Source organism: Sus scrofa, chromosome 8 (genome assembly GCF_054392235.1).
Source record: "Sus scrofa isolate SSC_HxYL_T2T_F1_AM1 chromosome 8, Sscrofa_HxYL_maternal_Yorkshire_Landrace_v2.0, whole genome shotgun sequence".
In the NCBI taxonomy this organism is placed as follows: domain Eukaryota; kingdom Metazoa; phylum Chordata; class Mammalia; order Artiodactyla; family Suidae; genus Sus; species Sus scrofa.
Genome location: NC_139390.1, coordinates 66,936,473 through 66,956,247, shown reverse-complemented (window position 1 = coordinate 66,956,247; position 19,775 = coordinate 66,936,473). Strand labels below are relative to the sequence as shown.

The 19,775-nt window shown below is 36.2% G+C and overlaps 1 protein-coding gene across 50 annotated transcripts in view; it reads right to left on the bottom strand.

The window, feature by feature from the left end:
- ADGRL3 (adhesion G protein-coupled receptor L3) overlaps nt 1-19,775 on the bottom strand; it is an 812,688-nt gene that overhangs the window by 140,579 nt on the left and 652,334 nt on the right. For 45 of the 50 annotated variants that reach the window (XM_084972365.1, XM_084972348.1, XM_084972359.1 and 42 more), the window contains 2 exons: nt 12,162-12,347; nt 8,909-8,947 (listed from right to left, as the gene is read on the bottom strand). In XM_084972365.1, the coding sequence (XP_084828491.1) occupies nt 8,909-8,947; nt 12,162-12,347 (225 nt within the window). The remainder of the gene's footprint in view (nt 1-8,908; nt 8,948-12,161; nt 12,348-19,775) is intronic. The other 5 variants (XM_084972370.1, XM_084972354.1, XM_084972356.1 and 2 more) reach the window with 1 other exon arrangement.

The window sequence follows — 19,775 nt, the reverse complement described above, 5'->3', positions numbered from 1 at the left end:
GTTTACTAGTTGTTCAATAATTCTCTCGATACAGACAAGAATCATTGGACACTACGCTCACCTGCAGAATTACACCTATTACTGAAGCATTTTGCTGTGCAAACTGAATAGCCCAAGGGACATGGTCAGGAGTAGGAGAAATGGTTAGATGTAGCTGGGTGAGACGAGACCTTCAGGATGTTCTAACAGATGAGTATTTTCGTTACTTGTCCTTTTCCTTCTGTGCAGAGATTAGCATGAAGTGATGATGGAACCTAGATAATCATCTTGGCATTTTGAGGATGGAAGCCCATTTGCTAAAGATAATAGTGCAGAAAAACAGATGAAGTCTTGGTCTCTGATATGGAGTTTTCATGCTAATCCTGAACTGCTCTGGCTGCATTTCTTTTTTTATTTATGAAAATAAGTCCGTGGTTTAAGTTACCATAGTTAAGTCTCTGTTACTACTGGCTGTACAAAATGAATACACTGGATAAGGGAAAATATCAAAATTACAACTCAGTTGGGAGCAGTATTAAAAAATCATTTGTTTGGTTCCAAGCCATCAGGCAACTACTTGACTGAAAATTACACCTTAAAACTTCCATTTCTCTTCTGACCTGTACCAGAAAAGCTAATGAAAGTTTCAGAAAGGATCTGAAATCTGTAATGCTATTTTTAATGTATTTTTCCTTCTGGTTAGCTATGTGATCATAAAGCTGTTAAAGAAATAGCAAAGTAAATTGATCTGTATTTTTTGTGTTTGCATAGAGATATCTATTTATATTCTATGTATTTAAAGCATCTCTGAAGATAAACTTATGTTCAGAAAGCAATGATGCCTTAAGTATGGACTTCAAAATTAAAAATATATATAATCAAGAAATTAGTCTTTGATCAAGAAGTTATAAGAGAGAAGAGAATCAAACTTGGTGGAAAGAAGTAAGAAAATACTTTTTATTTATTTATTTATTTATTTTTTCTTTTTAGGGCTGCACCTGTGGCATATGGAAGTTCCCAGGCTAGGGGTCAAATCAGAGCTGCAGCTGCCAGCCTACACCACAGCCAGAGCAATCCAGGATCCAAGCCACATCTGTGACCTACACCACAGCTCACCTAACCCACTGAGCGAAGCCAGGAATCAAACCCGGGTCCTCATGGATAGTAGTCAGGTTTGTTACCACTGAACCACAACAGGAACTCCAGAAAATACTTTTATTTTAGATAAAAATATTTTATTTAAAAATGGAAGGGCTTTTTTTTTCCCACCCTGATTAGAATTACTTCTTAGAGCATTTACAAACTGTGCATATGCAACAGTAGCTGGAATATCTTGTTTATAGGAACTATGCAAAAGGGAAGAGTCAAAAATGACTTTGTAAAGCAGCCATCTCTGCCTGGCCCGACACATTAGCCACTGGAATTTTGAGAGATTCCCAAAGTGATGTTCTTTGCATGTCAAAGCAGGATCTCCATCATCAACATCTGTCATTGTTCGTTGGGGGTTTTTAAATCATTAAGTTTATAAATTGACCTGTCTGAGCTCTTAAATCAAAATCTGCATAATTTACTCTGCTTACATTACATGTGGTTTTACTGTCTTTTGATTCAACAATTGCTTTACAATGGCATTTAAGAACTACAACTTAGAGAAAAGGATTCTTATATCTTTGTCTAAAGAAAACGACTCTCCTTTGCAGATGGAAGTCACTTTCTTTGATCCCAATGTCTTTCAGCAATAGGTTCAGGGCCCAGAAACACGCAGGGTGCAGATTTATATTTTCTCTCTTACGGGCCCAAATCAAATGCAGATTTATCAAGCTGTGAAATATATTAAGTTCACAGGGTTTTAACAAAGGGTTACCAAACCTCTAGAACCTGGGGTGATTCAAACTACTTTCAGATGTCCTTTTAATTATATTAAATGAAAGTTTGGGTTGGCTTTGATGCGTATGGGCAAACATCGAAATCTCTTGAAAGAGCTGCTAAAAGTACTCCCTGTTGCTGTAGTTAATATACTACATTGTATGCACACCACTGGCCAATTTATTCTAGCCACTTTAACAAGGATATCCAGCCTGACAGGATAGTATCACAAGTCAAGCAAAGCACAAATCATTAGAGGACTCAGAAAGTTGTTTGACATGCACCACGGAGCTCTTTGTCACACAGCCAATTAAGTGACCAAACAAGGAACTTGAAAATACTCATTAATTTCTTCCCAGCAATATAAACGGAGGTTAGAATCTTTCTTGTCTCATGCACCAAAGGCACACAAGGAAAACTGGCATAATTCAATTTGCACTTTGTCAAAGGTGCAAGTAGCAAGTTTGATTCACAGAAAGTCTGCATTAAAGACAAAAAAAATGAAAGCCATAGGTAAAAATGTTGATGTAGTACATATAATAATATAGAGATCTGGGCCTTGGAATTTTTTAAAATTAATCGAAACGACATCAGTTTTATCATGCAACAGCTGTATCAGCATCTCAGAGCCAATTCAGCAGCACTTGACATCATGGCTCCTCCATGAAACAAGAACTTGAGCTAAACCCTGGATGCCATATTCTCCAGATCCTCTCCCCTCCTGAAGGCTGCTCTTTCGTCTCCACTGCTTCCTCTCCCTGACCTCATCATACAACAGTGCCCTGGGGCTCAGCCCTCAATTCTCTTCTCTCTCAACACTCATTCCCTTGAATTCATCCAGTGCATTGGCTGCAAATGCCACTCCAGGTGAAACATTTCCAAATGACTATTTCTAGCCTGGTCTCTCAGATTAATTTCAAGTTCAAATATCTAAGTGCATATTTAACTCCAATATTGCATACCCAATAAGAGTCTCAAACTTAAAACACCCGTAAGTGAAGTTCTTTTCGTATTCCTCCCAAATTGGTAATAGACCATCTTAATAACTGGGAACTTCGACCTTCCAGTGCTCAAGCAAAATCCTTGGTGTCATTTAAGCTCTCTTTCTCTGACACATCATATACAACCCCTTAGCACATCCTGTCCATTCCATTTAATTATCTCAGCATCCCATACTTACGTCCTGTTCCAAGCTACCACTATTGTCCAAATGTCAGTTGGTCTCAGCCCTTACTTTCCCGCTATCATCTATTATCCATTTTTAAAACATATCAGATCATGTCATTCCTCGGCCCAGAAGCCTGCATGGTTTCCTGTGTTTATGGATAAAGGCTGAAGTCCTTACAATGGGTCTCTCAGATCTGGGCCCTGCTGCCCTGCAGACTCAAATCCCATTACCCTCTTCTCGTTCATTCTGCTCTGGCTGCACTGGCTTCCTGGACAACACAGGCACGTGTCCACCTCAGCAATTTTCTGTTTGCTCTGCTGGAATGCTTTTTGCTGTATATCTTCACAGTTCACTCCTTCACAATTTTTCTCAAATATCACCTCAGTGATGCATTTCTTGCTTTACTTTACTCTGTTAACGTTTATCATCATCTCTCATATTGCATATTTCAGATACCTAGCTTACTGTTTATATTCTGCCACTAGAAATTTCACCCTAGGAGAGGGAGTAGGGAATTTTTGCCTGTCATGCATACTCTTGGATTCCCAGTACTGATAAAATTACTGGGCATGTGAGCTCAACTAATAACTCTTTTTTTTTTTCCCTCTCTTTTTTCTTTGTACAGCTGCATCTGCAGCATATGGAAGTTCCTGGGCTAGGAGTAGAATTGGAGCTGCAGCTGCCAGCCTGCACCATAGCCACAACACCACCAAATCAGAGCTGCATCTGTGACCTATGCCACAGCTTGTGGCAACAACAGATCTGGATCCTTAATCCATTGAGTGATGCCAGGGATCAAACCTGCATTCTCACAGACCCAGACACTATGTTGGGTTCTTAATCTGCTAAGCCACAACAGGAACTCTCACAGCTAATCATTCTTGAATATTTATTTTGTTAACTACTATGTGATATTTCTTCCAGTTGAAGAAGGAGACTGCTTTTACATTGATGGTACCTATGATATAGATTTCTAGTGGATAATTAGGGTAAAAGAAATGCAAAATAATCAAATAAAATAAAACAAGTAAATTATAATTCCAAGTTGAAACAAAAAGAGAGCTTATTTCAAATACTTTGTAAGCTTTAAAAAGCACATAGACTATCTGCCTTTCAAAAAAAAGAAAAAGAAACATGGAAAGAAGAAGGGGAAGATGAAAGGAAATCAAGCCTATGTGTGGATGTGTTTTGTTAAAAATTTGTATCTATGTACCATTTTTTTCTGATCAGTTCTCAGCTCAACTACGCAGATAATAGTAGGTTCCAAAGAATGACTCCAGAGATTCACATCAATAACTGCATGTACTTATATTTCCCATTAATCAAGGTGGACTGTAGACTATCAAGGAGTCCATGCCACCTCCCATATTTGGAGACAAAGGAAACTGCTGATAGAAAGAAAACTATATTTCCTAATTAGAAAATGTTCTGCTTTTCAAGCAGTAAAAATGAATGTCAGTAATTTTTAATAGTTCCTGCTGAAGAAGAGAGCAATGTGAACATACATTACTACTTAAAAGATGGGAACTTGAGGAGTTCTCATCATGGCTCAGTGGTAATGACCCTGACTAGTATCCATGAGGACGAAGATTCGATCCCTGGCCTCACTCAGTGGGGTTAAGGATCCAGTGTTGCCATGAGCTGTGGTGTAGGTCACAGATGCAACTTGGATCTGATGTTGGGCTGTGGTGTAGGCTGGAAGCTGTAGCCCAATTTGACGCCTACCCTAGGAACTTCCATATGCCAAGGGTGCGCCCTTAAAAAGATAATCAATCAATCAATCAATAAAAGATGAGATTTGAGATTGAAAAATGAGAAAAAATTGTAAATCTAAGTTCTGGTTACATTTATAGAGCATGAAGGCAGTTGTTAAGCTGGTTGAGGTCACATTCTACTCTCAGATTCTCATTAAAACCTCAGATCTCTCTTCAGAGCCATATTATGTCTTTTTACTGGCTCATGGATTACCCTCCGAAACCTTCCCCTGCCCTCATTCCACAACCAGAGTTAAGAACTTGTGCAATTCACACCTAAGTTGTATACTTACAACTGTATAATTACAACTAGCTGGTTATATTCAAAAACAGTAACAAGCGCTGTTGTGGATATAGATAAGCTAGACCCTCATAGAGGGGAAATGTAAATTGATGTGGACATTTTCGAAAACAGTTTGACAGTTCCTCCCTTATCATAGAGCTAGAATATTTTCTACTTTTTTTTTTTTCCTCTCAAGATGATAATTTTTAAATCACAGTCTCCTCTTAAAACCAAAGACCTCCAAGCAAATGATGTTTGTTTTGACCTGCACTTATCGGTACAGAATGATCACCACAAAGCCATTTGAACTCAATCTCAAAAAAAGGAGAATTAGGAATTCCCATCATGGCTCAGTGGTTGAATCCGACTAGGAACCATGGGGTTATGGGTTCAATCCCTGACCTTGCTCAGTGGGTTAAGGATCCAGCATTGCCATGAGCTGTGGTGTAGGTCGCAGATGCAGCTTGGATCCCGGGTTGCTGTGGATCTGGTGCAGGCCTGCAGCTACAGCTCTGATTAGACCCCTAACCTGGGAACCTCCATATGCCACAGGAGCAGCCCTAGAAAAGGCAAAAAGACAAAAAAAAAAAAAGAATTTAAAAAAAATCATTTTATTCTATACCATCCTGAAATACAATAAATAAAAGCCAAATGATATATCTTGACTTCTAATGCCATATAATGAGGTAAGTTCTGCAGTCATAGTATTTTGGAGAATGGGAACATGAGCTTCTAATTCAGGAGGACCTGGCTTTGAATTCAGGAACCCCTCAATTACTTCTGTATAATTTTGCGAACGTCATTTAATCCCTCTTACGTGCCCCATTTTCTCTATGTTAAGTTAAAAAGAGCAATAGTTATATCATAGGGTTGTGAATATTAAATAAGAATTTATGCAAAATGCTCTGCATAGTGATGATCACACTGCCTAATCAATGCATGTATTCTTAGCAAGAAGTCACTGTTACTGTTCACCGCGGTGTTGATGAAGTAGTGGCTACACATCAGGATAGCAACATTAGTACCATAGGTGCTAGCTGTGTAACTCTGCACCAGTCATTTAATCTCTCCAGATTGCAACTAACTCATCTTCATCTCTAAGGTCCCTTCTGGTAATATTACATCATGGAGGCTACTTAATATCATATGTAATACAAGCTTTTCTTATCCTCTCTGAAATAAGACATAAAACCTTCTTCTCAATGATGGCATGTATTATGTCCGAGATGTGAAAATGATATTTTTACTATGACACAGTATCTATTGTTTGATAGTCCGCAAGTATTTTAGTGTAATCTAAAATTACAACTAAATAAAGAAAACTAAACATATTAGACTCTTTACTCATTTTTGTTAAAGTTCTTGGGACAAAAGCATAATGAGTTTTAGGAGATTCACATATTATTTAAAAATCAAAGCAACTATCTCTTAATTGTTCATTTACAGATAAGTTATCAGAGCTGACAGCCGACAGTCCAGATTTCACTGTGGTGTGTGTGTGAAATAAACAAAAGATGGGAAGCAAGAAGTTAAAAATGGGTCTAGGTAATTCATAAAATAGACACTGTAGTTCTAAATAATTAAAAGCTAAATATTTAGATGGTCAAAATCAAACCAAGAAGAATCACTGCTTGTGCCCATGGAAAGAAAACATTTTTAAAACTCTCATGATAATTAAATAATTATTTTCTTTTCAAATTTAATGCAATAAAGCATTTCAGGTGTATTTCATACTATTTCATAGTTAGTTCAGAATGTGCTCTGAACACAGGAATAATAGATAACATAAGTCTTCAAAATTCAAATAGACTAAGGTATTATTTTCCCTAAAATTTCATCAAATAATGACCTACATTAAAAGGAACAGAAGTAATGCCATGTATTAGTGAGCATTTCTACTCACCAGTATTCTGTTTGTATTTGGTGTTATCTGATGTTTAGTCAATAGCTGAAACATTTATTCATAGCCAGTCAGTTATAACACCAGGAAATCAGCCATTGAATAAACTGTGCTATTAATTTTCCATCAGAGATTCATGTTTGAATGACCATGCATTTCATAGATTTAAATACCGAAAGGCTAATTATCTCCAAGGCCCCATTAAAAGGACAGCAAAGACTGCAATCAAAAACAGTCCTAATATTGCTCAAAAATGATCCTCAGCTTTCAATGCTGAAGAATAATCCAATTTTTCCATCTATTTCACACACTAAGCAATATATATACATGAACCCTTCCAAGCAATTTCTTTTCTGAAACCTTAGAAAAATAAGCCTGAACAGCTTCTTATAAAAAGGATTCATTATTTTATAAAATAAAATACAAATTAAAAGCTCTTTTTCCTAATCTCTGTTCAATGCTCAAATTATTATTATTTTTTCCTCTAAATTACTCTCTCACAAAATGTCCTTATTGTGAATAAACTGATGCTGTTTAATTTCTGGATGACTAATCTGAGAACCAGTAACTTGGGCCTTGAGGCCATCTCTTTCTACAAATGCAGCTGGCCTTCCCTTTTCAAAATGCTATGCTATATACACATAGAGAATAAAGTTTATAGCCACAAAGTTTCATATTTTTTCTTCCTTCTGATTAAGCTAATTTGTATATTGGGAGCCACAAAACGGAGGCCGCCCAGTGGCCTGGTCCGCATCACACATCTATACCTGCGCTTATGAGACATGACTGTCAAGGAAACCTCCCGAAACAATCACAAGTCCTCCACCTCAGTTCTGACTAGCTCGCCTTACCCTAGAAAACAGGACTGGCGGCCCCTTAAGGAAATGCCCAACCTCCCAGCCAATCAGGCCTTCTTTCCGAGTTGTCTCTATAAAACTCCCTCAGGAAGAGTGTGCCACTGACAGCGAAGCACTGCACTCCGCAACCCAAGGACTGTCCGCCTTTGAATAAAGCACAGCATGGTCATTACTTAATCATTTTGTCACTTGCTCTTGCCTGCCTGCCTGCCTTCCTCCCTCTCTTCTTCCCTCCCTCTCCTTATTTCCTTCCTCCCTCCCTCCTTCCCTCCCCCTTTCCACTCTGCCTTCCTCCCTCCCTCCTTTCCTCCTCCCTTCCCCTCTACCTTTCTTCTCCTCTCCTCTCCTTCCCATCCTCTCCCTTCCTTTCCTCCTTCTTTCCTCCCTCCTTCTTCCCACCCCCTCCCGCCTCCCTCCCTCCCTTCCTCTCTTCTCCTCTCCTCTCCTTCCCATCCTCTCCCTTCCTTGCTTCCTTCCCTCCTTGTAAAAATAATGTTGAAGCTTGCTTCTGGGATTCTTTTTCACAAAAAACCCATCCACATATAATTTTTTTTAATTATGCTTAGAAACAAATTGCAGCATGTTAACTGGAGAAAAATTACATTACATTGGGACCCACATGTTTATAATGAGTGGAAGAGTAAGATCATCATAGTGTGTCTTGATCAATTTGGCATAGGAGCCTGCTATTCCATGTATCCTAGACTATTTGTTGTCTTATATGACTTTGAGTATCATTTTGGTATGACTTGCTACTCAAATGGCAGCCAGATCAATGTATGAATGAAATGTTGTCAAATCTACCTCTGAAGAAATTAGAGATTTAAATATTACACCCAACTCACCTTTCAGTGATGATCAAAATTCTCACACCCCAAAGTTGCACCTCTGTTAGTCTGTGTTCTTCTTGGATGAGAGAATACTGACATTGTCCAATCTCTTTTTAGCACATACCCTTTCCTATACCTTTCTGTTCCCACCCTCCATGCCATCTCCAAAATTCTTCTAGTCAGCAGGATACATAATCATCTTTCTATCAGAAGCCCATACCAACAGAGACAATTCAACAACTTAACACATGTATAAAAACGCAGAAAGTACCTGGACATAGGCTCTGCAAGAGCGCTCTCTTTTCTGAAGCTGAATCCATTAAGACAGCAGATTAAACACAGAATAGAAAAAACAAGTTAGTGACAGAAGAAAACAAGAAAAATAAAAGAACACATCTACACAAACACCTTATTTTGTCGTGTGCTACTTTACAGAAGAGAATGAACGCTAAGCAGCAGCAAAATGTCAGCAGTGGCTTGGAAAATAGGAACCAACACCTTTTCAGAACCTGAGTGATAACTGGATGGTATAAAGCTGTTAATGATGGAAAGACACCTTGGAATAAGTTTAGTAGAAATTAGTCAAAATCCATATTACTTCATTCATTTGCCATGATCCAGTTCACATGAGGTTAGTTATTAATTCATGGGCCACAAATGAAGATGAATGAAGGTAAGTAAATTATGTCAAAAATTTGGAACCCATTTTTCAAAGATAGTAAATTATCTGTGGTTTACAGATATTTCAGATGGTTAATGTGAACCACAAACCATGTGCTCTGACATACAAAAAATTCTATTTATTGAGGAAAAAGAAATGAACTTTCATTTCATTATTTAATTCTAAGGGAAAAATACCAAGAGATATGTAACTTCTGATTAAAAGAATATAATCAATCTTATGATTTATCTCTGTTTTTATTTCTTCAAGAGTTTTTTTTTTGTTTTGTCTTTCTGTTTTTTGTTTTATGTTTTTGTTTTTTTTTTTTGGCTTCTAAGGCCGCACCTGTGGCATATGGAAGTTCCTGGGCTAGGTGTTGAATCTGGGCTGCAGCTGCCAGCCTACATCACAGCTTCAGCAATGCAGGATCCTTAACCCACTGAGCGAGGCCAGGGATTGAACCTACATCCTCATGGACACTAGTTGGTTTTGTTACTGCTGAGCCACAATGGAACTCCCTATTTCTTGAAGAATTTCTTTTGATGGTTTTGACCAAAAATTCTTACACATTTTAGAACCATTTGTGGGATAAGAAGCCTGTTTTTGTGCATGTCTTTATTTGTTTGCATCCAGAATGATGTTTTTCTGGGCCAAAGGTTAACAGCAACTCATATTCAGTCCCAAACATTTTTCCCTAGAGTTAAAATGATGAATAATGAACACATTTAAATGCTCTGTTTAAATAAATGACTGCAAATTTTATAAGTTAGATGGTGGTTTTCCTCTTCCTCCCTACTTTTTTCCTTCAGTAGCCTGGACTGTTGAAGGAAAAAATTCCTCAGTTTTAAGGAGCAGTTACTCTGATGCCCTCTGTGTGGCTAATCCTCTCCCAAGGTTCATTTATGCATTCTTCCCCAGCATAGAGCAGTTACTCCTCTAAAGAATTAAGTGAGGAATGAGTGCCAGTAAATTGCCAGCGCTGTCATTTGGATCAGTGACTAGCATCTTGGTTTAGCAGGACTCCAAACCCTCCAGAATTTCAATGTGGAGCACAATTGATTTGTACCGAGTTGACTTTGCAAATCTGATGGGTTATAACTGTTCCAGGGAACAGTGGGAACCGCAGGAAAAGAGAGCAAGCCAGCAAGCATGGGACTAACCTTTGCCCTCCCAACTCCTTACCCCAACATGCAAATTAACATATGACAAACCACAGTACATACACAATTGAAAAGTGCCAAATAAGAAACAAAAGAGAGCATTAAAAAGCTGCACAAATGGAAATTTGCCCATTATGTAGTTATTTGATATTCAGAGTAGGCAAGCTGATTAGCTACAGCCAGTTAGAATGTGACATTAATTGCCAGCTTTACCTGATATTGTCAAACATCAACACCATTTTTAAATAAAGATACCAAGTATTGCAATAACAAGTAATGCTATGGATATGTAACCTTAATAGAAATGACTACTTCCAGTACATCTTGATAAGAATAGCTGGCAGCAATATTCATTAAAAGCATCCAGTTTAGTTTGGGTAATAACATATTAAAATCGCAGCATGCCCAGATTACAGAGGCAGCTGTGGATTATATTCTGTCAGGAGCTTGGCTGAGATTCTATCAGGGATATGAATAACAAAAATAACTCCTTTACACTCAGCATGAAAAAAAAAACTTTAGTAATAATTTAATTGATAAAACTGAATGTGTTTTTTGATGATGAAACTGCACGAAAATCTGCCAGATAGGACATCTAGCTTTTTAATATCAAATCATCACTAAAAAAATTACTTCCATCTTCATGAATGAGACTCCTAGTGTAAAAAGACAGAAGGGAAACAAATATAATAAAGACCATTCTGAAAAGTAATTTTCACCCTAAAGGGGACTGTGTTCATTTAGTGAATTCCATAAAGGATATTAGCCTGTCACTGCCAAATCTTGTCTTTTAAGAAGCAGTAAGACTGTCACTGATATTCAAGGCCTTAAAACCCAGTTTCAATAATTGGTCAGCTTTACTATAAAGATGGTATTCAGATGGCAGCAGTTCTAATATCTTTTCACCATGTGATAGTTTGTTATATAAATACATGATATTCCTCATAAATACATGAAACATTTTATATACTTATATAACTGAAATGCTTACATGTGTACAGGTTATGTACAATAAACATATAAAATGCTTATATATAAGTATATAATGCATATAAATATATTTTGGAGATTTATAGATATAAATAAAAATACATAAATTCCCTAAAAATTAAAAAATCACTTATTTTTATTACTCACAATTTAAAGTTGCTGAAACACATTTCAACCTTTTAAATTACAATGGTAGTGATGCAAAATTAATTTAAAAATCAAAAGGAAACAAAAATTAAAGCTTAAATATTGCCCTATGAGTTTTCAAATGTAAGATTAATTAGGTTAAATTATGTTTCAAAAATCTGTAATGTATTGCTAATATCTTTTTGCATTATTGCCATTTCCTACATTTCTATGTATTGATTAGACATCTGTTTCACTGTTAATTATCCTAATATAAAGGTTCGAAAGGGAAAATAAAAGAAACCAAAGAAATGGCATTTATTTATATTAACCTTGTCAGAATTTAGCATACAAAACAGACCTATGGAAAAGAGAATTGTAAATTCAAAATTCACAGAGAGAAATGATCATTTATTGTCCCTTGGATTGAAAGTCACGTAAGCTGATTATTATAATGAAACACTGAGGTGAATTGAATATAGCTAGCACTTCTCTTTAGAAGATTTGATTTTATAGAAAGAGAAATTAGGAAAAAGTTTCACTGATTTTACTACACCTTTAGAGGTGCATGTAACTTTGGTCCTTACCTTGTTCAAACTGCGTGCAGCACTGTCCTTTCCCCCTGGGGTCAAGTTCCGGAGCTGTACATCCAGGAGCCCTACCAGCTGATCCATGGCACGGACAGAGTAAGTGATGTCTCCAGCATTCAAATGATTTCTTGTCTGTTCTGCTAGCTCTCTAGCGATGTTGGCAGCTGTCTCTCCAGATTTCAACTACAATTTTGAAGACAGAACAAAAAGGAAGGAGATCTTAAATAAGTACTTTTATTGGTCTTTGAACAATTGTGTTTGCATATGTTATAATCATTGAGGCAAGAAAATTATTAAACTCCCTCTTCACTTGGAATACATTCCCTAAGTTTTCCTGCTAATCCATTAGTTTTCTCTAATACCTAACTTGAAATCCATGCATCTAGTGAGGAACCTTTTCTTGATGAATCAAACTTCTAGAAATTGTTCTCACTTTAACTATTCATCTGGGTGACTAAGTCTAAGGTTTGCCATATGAAATTTGTCAGTTAGTTTCTAAATTGGATGTTGATGATTTTGTGTTTCCACAATGCAAACTAGGTTCTCAGAGGCAAGTACAACTTTTCCATCACACCTTGTTTAGCACTTAGTGCACAATGAATATTCACTGGCTGCTAAACTCTCTGAAAATTTTATTCTAAATAAAATCCCTGCTTTTCAAAGTGATCTTTATCTTTTTATCAACTAAATAGAGATTTTAATAGAGAATATCTTAGGTAGCAAACTATTGCTTAGTGTTTAGCACTTTCCTTTTCTGAAATTACATGCTGCATTTTCAAGTATATTCTACAAAAATTTTTCGAATTGTTGATACTCCAAATATGTTAAAAGAAATAAAGACTTAATACCCCATGATCACTTGAACAAATTTGACAGCTCTGGGAAGAAGAAGAAGATAGGAATGTATAATAGTTTATAAGAAGGTTCTGAGGAAATGAAAACAAAAGTAAATTAAGCATAATTTTCCAGCATCACGTTAACATTTTAAAATGAATAAACTAAAATAAGATTATGACACACATACTTTTTTAGATATATGTATGCAATGCAAAAATATGAATATTTCTTATGCTGACTTTCTGTATTCCCACTTTCTAGTGATTTTTAACAGTTTGGTTTGTATTTTTTTTTTTTTTTTTTTGTCTTTTTGCCATTTCTTGGGCCCCTCCCATGGCATATGGATGTTCCCAGGCTAGGGGTCGAATCGGAGCTGTAGCCACCGGCCTACACCAGAGCCACAGCAACGCGGGATCCGAGCCGCGTCTGCGACCTACACCACAGCTCACGGCAATGCCGGATCATTAACCCACTGAGCAAGGGCAGGAATCGAACCTGCAACCTCATGATTTCTAGTCGGATTCGTTAACCACTGCGCCACGACGGGAACTCCTGGTTTGTATCTTTACACACTTTAGCGTGGCCTATTACTACTTACGTATATGACAGTGTCATTATTTAGAAAATGACTTTCTTTTCTTCTCTGTTTCTATTTTTAACACAGTCTAATACTGAACTTAGGATAAAAAGCAGAAAGTTCTTCTCTTTGTAAGGCCATCCTCCTAATGGACATCCAGAAAGCTCTAAGGTGAACAGCCAGAACTCTTAGTCAAAGAGATTACTGCTATCTACTCACGGATGCTTAATAAATGTTTGTAGCAGAACTGAATGTTAAAGAAACAAATGGATAAATTGGAGAAATTGGAACATCTAAATTGTTTACAACCACATTCTCATATATAGAAAAGTCCTAAAAAGAGTTTAGTAACATAAAGTGTTGGCAAAGATTTCTGGAAATGTGTATCACCATCATAAACTACTGGACGTGTATATTTGCATACTTCCTATGCAGAGTAAATAACCAGTGTCTATTAAACTCTGAAATAAGAAGACTGTGTAAGACAGAGATATCTCTCACTATCGACCATAAAAAATAATCTCACTGATATAAAAGAGACATACTCAAAAATGTTCATTCTAGCTTGCTTATAACAGAAAACAATATAGCTTATGACTAAGGAAAACTGCTCTTGTACATAGATACTACGGACTATTATAGAACAGTTTAAAAGTCCATGGACTATTATACAACAGTTTAAAAGTATGAAGAGCAATATTGTTAAATTCAATCTTCAACATGGAATGTTGCATTAAAATAAATACAAGTATAAAAGTTATATATATGCTAATATATAGGCATGGTATTTGTGAAATATAAACATACAACTTGAGTAGCATAGAAACATGTTATCTGTGAAAAATCAATATTATATATAAATACCTTGTGTTTATATATGTTATATATTTAAACACACAGAACAAAATCTAAAAGATGGAATGCAATAAATATATCCTTTTCTGCAATGATTAAATTTTACAAGAATACTATTTTAATGTAATACAATAAGAATATTTTAAAAAAATATTATATAGTTAATTGGGGCTTTCTATAAACATTTATTTATTTATAATTTTTTTTTTTTTGCTTTTTAGGGCCGCACCTGTGGCATATGGAGGTAACCAGGCTAGGGGTTGAATCGAGCTGCAGCTGCCAGCCTACACCACAGCCACAGCTACAAGGGATCTGAGTCGTGTCTGTGACACACACCACAGCTCACAGCAACACCAGATCCTTAACCCACTAAGCAAGGCCAGAGATTGAACCCTCAACCTCATGGTTCCTAGTCAGATTCGTTTCAGCTGGGTCATTACAGGAACTCCCTAGAAACATTTAAAATAAAAGAAAAACATCTTCACTAAGTTTATTGATTTTGTAAAATATGGTCAAGACCTGCAAACCTAAGTTGTAAGACCAAATGGAATAGATCATAAAGTTCAACGATAAGTTTGTGACAAAGTACATATAAATCAAAGTGGCATTCATGACCTCACTGATGGATCATGAAAGTTCTTTTAAGTGGTCAAAAAGTGATGTAAATGTGATCTTAAGCCATACGTTTTAATCATTATATACAACTTAGGGCTACTTACTGATAATCTAGCACATCAATTAATAACATAAAATTCATTGTTCATTAATTAAATTGGTGAAATGCTAGAATTCATGAAGTATTCAAATTCAGTATTCCATCAGGTATCTGAATACCTGATACTGTTCCTTTGTAACTTTGCAAAACTCCTATGCAAATGAGCATCCAGATAGCTGGAATTCATATAGTTGTTCAAAGGGATACTCTTTTAATCAATGCACCATTCATAGAACCTTGCATTTTTGTAGTCTTCCACCTATGCTATTCTTACAAAAATTAATGTATTTGTTGTACTTTGTTAACTATTGTGTTCTTGTGTTATTCTTTTATTATCATTATTATTATTACCAATATTACTGTATCATTTTCCTCTGCTTTATTGCCATGTAAAATTTTTCTATAAGAAAATGTCAAGGCACATGGACCTCTGGAGTCTTTTGATTCACTTACATGAGCCCTGTTGAAAACAGGCTGAGATCTACTAAAGTAGATAAGCTTTCTTTAACACATTGTCTTCAAAACTAAAGATGCAAGCATTGACTTTCATTACACTATCACGGAACATTATGAAAAGCAAAATAATTTATCAAACAAAAAAATAACAACACTAGTATTTTCATATTGAAATTCAATTTCTTCTTTTTTTGTATAGTTGTACAAACATATTATTAAATATTAATTATTATAATATTGGGGTGGGGCCTGATAAGATGAAAAAGAAGATCTGTGTAATTCCCTAATAGGAAATTTTTAACTTTCTCTTTATGTACAATAATGAAACATTTAAAGTGTAGATGACTAATAAGTCAAACCATAACTGCTCTCAATATAAAAGACAATGAAGCCACCTATATATGTGTCAATAGCAGAGAGTGTAGTGTTGTAGGACAGTGAGTCAAACATGGAAATCACTAGTAGAGCATCTACAGTGATACTGTAGTAACTACAATTTGCAATCAAGAAGAATTTATTTATGAAGAATATATCTAATTGATCCCACAAAAGAACTCTGGAAGTCAATGTTCACCAATAAGAAAGTTCTAAGAAACCAAACTTAAGAACAAATAAGTTATAAGGATGTTTATAACAAAAATGGGAAAAGCATGTTTTTAAAGTAAAATGAAAATTGATATAACTAGTTTTTCATTATGATTCTCTCTTGCTCTTAAAATTGAATAAATAGTAGTAACATTTTTTTCATCAATTCAACAATCATTTGGACACGTTATTTCCTAAGTTAATAAGGACAGTTGTTATTTACAGCTCTTGCATTTTGAAATCTCACATTCTACCAGTTGGTATGGGGAGAGGGATACATAAAGGCAGATAATATTAATTCAACAATGCAATTGTAATGACAGAAATGCATATGGGGTGTTGTGGGAATATAATACCAAACACCTAGAAATTAGGTAGGAAAACAACAGAAAGTAGCAAGTAAGTTGAGGGTGACCAGGTAAGACAAAATTCTGTTGAGGACTGGTGGGGACAGAGCCAAAAGGATGCTCTGTAAAAAGTGAAGTTTAGAATAACCATGGTTTGGGCAAAGAGAGGATACTAATGGTAGTATCCTCAGAATGGTAAAGCATGCTTTTCTACCTTCAGAATTCAATATTGACACCTACAGGACAAAAATTGTGTGTGCGTATATATTATATACATATATTTAAATAAATAAAATGTCTCTATTTATAATTTCAACAACTGTTCCTTCAGTCTACATGTTCATTTGTCTCCTAACCAAAATTTAAATTCCTAATAGTGCTATGCTAAAGTCTGGGGATGAAATGACAAGTAAAATGTTTCCCAACAATAGGACCTTTTGTGGTAGCAGTGGGAAGGGCTGTTAACTTACTACACAACTATTACATTTTCATTTTTGGAGTGCAACATAGACTCCCAGTGGACAGAATAGTTTAAAGGCATTTGAACCTGGTATATGAAGTTAGGGAATAATTTAGGAAACACTTCTCTGAGAAAGAATGTTTAATCTGAGATGAAATGGAAAGAGGAATTAGGCTGGGATGAGGGTGGGGGCTTCAAGGCAGAGAAAGGCAGGGACCCTTAAGGGCCCTGCACAGAGGATACTTGTGACTGGGCTTTAGGCAGCTGAAGAGGTGAGCAAGGAGCAGATGACGTCATTCCCCTTTGGACGTCATGATGCAGATATTGAGACACTGTGCAAAGTGAAGGTACTAAGAGTCTCAACAGGAGTGGTCTAATCAGGTTTATATTTGAAATCACACTCCGTGGGATGGATTAGAGGGTTCAGGAGTGATGAACCTGCCGAGGAAGAAGCAGTGCATCAGGGTAGTGGCAGTGGAGAGAAGTGACGAGTGGCTGCTTTCGGAGAGATTCCCATGGCTGGGGACAGGCCTATTGTCTGGATGAGTGAGGGGAAGGAAAGGGAGGCATCAAGAGTCATCTCCAGCTTTCTTGCTGTTGATGGTGGTGGTGCCATCAACTCAATTCTCCCACAGCCACTGAGACCCAACGTTAGAGCTTAGCTCAAATGTTGCTTCTCCAGGCCAGGCCCTCACGAACCATATTCCTTCCAAGGGCATCCAGAAGCTACTCTTCTTTCTGACTGTCTTATTTATTTCTCTCACCACAGTTATCATTATCTTATTTCCATGCAAAACATACACATCTCTTGAACCTGCCTCAAGACTTCTGTGCAGAGAGGTGGGGTTGAAATAGTTATTTCACATATTCTAGCTTAAAGACTTCATTACATGTCTATCACTAAAATTTCTCCTATCAAATTCTTTTAAAATGATTTTTCAGAAATAAGTCCATGCACACTGAGAAGTTTTATAAGTTTTGTAGGGATTAGTAAATTACTGCCTGTGTTGAAACAGTGGGATTATATCCAGAGATTGAACAGGGGAGGCAAAACCTGGTAGCTGTAGTTAAGTTTAATAATTATGACAGAGGTGGATACTATTTATGTTTCAAATTTTGACGCAAGTAAAAACAGTTTTCTTTGAAATAAGCTTTGATATTTTATGAGATTTATTGCATCAATCATTAATCAGGTGCCAAAACAATTTTTGAAGAAGATGTTCATAGGGTTCCAGTACAAAGCTCCCATTTCTTTGAAAGATCTTTCTGTTTTTCTCTAAATCTCAGTCAAATAGGTATATAAACAATAAAATGTTTTTGTGTTACAACTGAATGTTGGTTAAATGAACCTGAAGATGTGGAAATCCCACTAACCTCTGATAAAATTAACAAGCAATTTACTTCCATTCCATAGTAGATTCACGGAGGCTAAAAGCATGGAGACATTAAGATCTGAGTTACAGATTTAACCAGTCTTGCAAAGCAGATAACTGGTTTATTTTATACTGTAAAGCAGCAGCATTATTTCTAGATCTTCACATCATCCTTTAGAAAATGCAGGAAGGACTCTACATTATCTCAAAATCTGTCAGTAGCTTAAGTGCAAACAAAAGAAAAGATATTTCAGTTTGCTAGAAATAGAAAGACTCTCTACTGGTAACAACAGGCATTTCTTTTCCATATAACAGTTGGACCAGGTAATGAAGTAGGAAGCAGATCTTACTTTACATGTAAATAAATGTGGAAACTCTTCACAACTGTAATTTCACAGAGATTTAAATTGAAATTGAGACAGGAGGGATTATAAAGTACAATGAGTTGTTTAAAGGTATGTAAAATAGAAAACAAAAACTATTTTGAAAATTGGAGTCTAAGCTAGAGATCAAGTTGAAGCCAAAGACTATGATTTCATTAAACAGTCCTAAGAAAGGTAAGAAAACAGGATATTTTTCAGGAGGCAGTGCTCCAATCTAATTCTTTAGGTTCCAATAAAAATAGGAAAATATTGCAAAAAAACATTAATTCGAAGACATATGTATCTACCTTGCCATCTATCTAATCTCTCTCTCTATCCAATCATCTATTTATCTTTTACCTACTTTGCTGTCCACCTACCAACCCCTCTCTCATTCACCGCTCCCACACCCCACCATTGCTGCTGAGGTAAATGTCTGTTTGTACACACTGATTGCTTTTCCCTTTCTGCACAAATTAGGCTTAAAAAAAAAAAGAAAAAAAAAACCTCATAATTATGAAAGTTTTCTGGCCAGTCTGCAACAAATTTCTTTGACTTTAAAGGCTAGTGAAATGTAAGCTATGCTCTATGCTCTAATAGTACTAAAAATTTAATGTCATTTCACCAGTATATAAGTGGCCAAAAGAAACCATCAAGATTCTTTGCTTGTTTTTCTCCCTCCTGGACTAACTGCAAGAGGAAAAAAAAAAGACATAGTTCATTTCTTAATGAAAATGAAAATTTAAAGTTTGCTTTTTCCAGCTGAAGTAAGCATCCGGATTCATTTACGTGTGTATACTTATGCCTACAGTGATCCCTGACATAGAGTGAGTGAACAGCACTGATAATAAAATGAACGCTCCTCCCCAAGGGAAAGGTGTAGAGTCAGATCCAGCCTGTTCTCTCCTCTAAAGCCCTGAGGAATTCCCCATAGGCATGATGAGGCCACATGGGAGGGGCCTCATATTCCAGGGTACTGTCATGCACAAACTCTTGGAGAGGAGAAACTGAATCCACTGTTTAAATGACTGAATCACCTTTTCT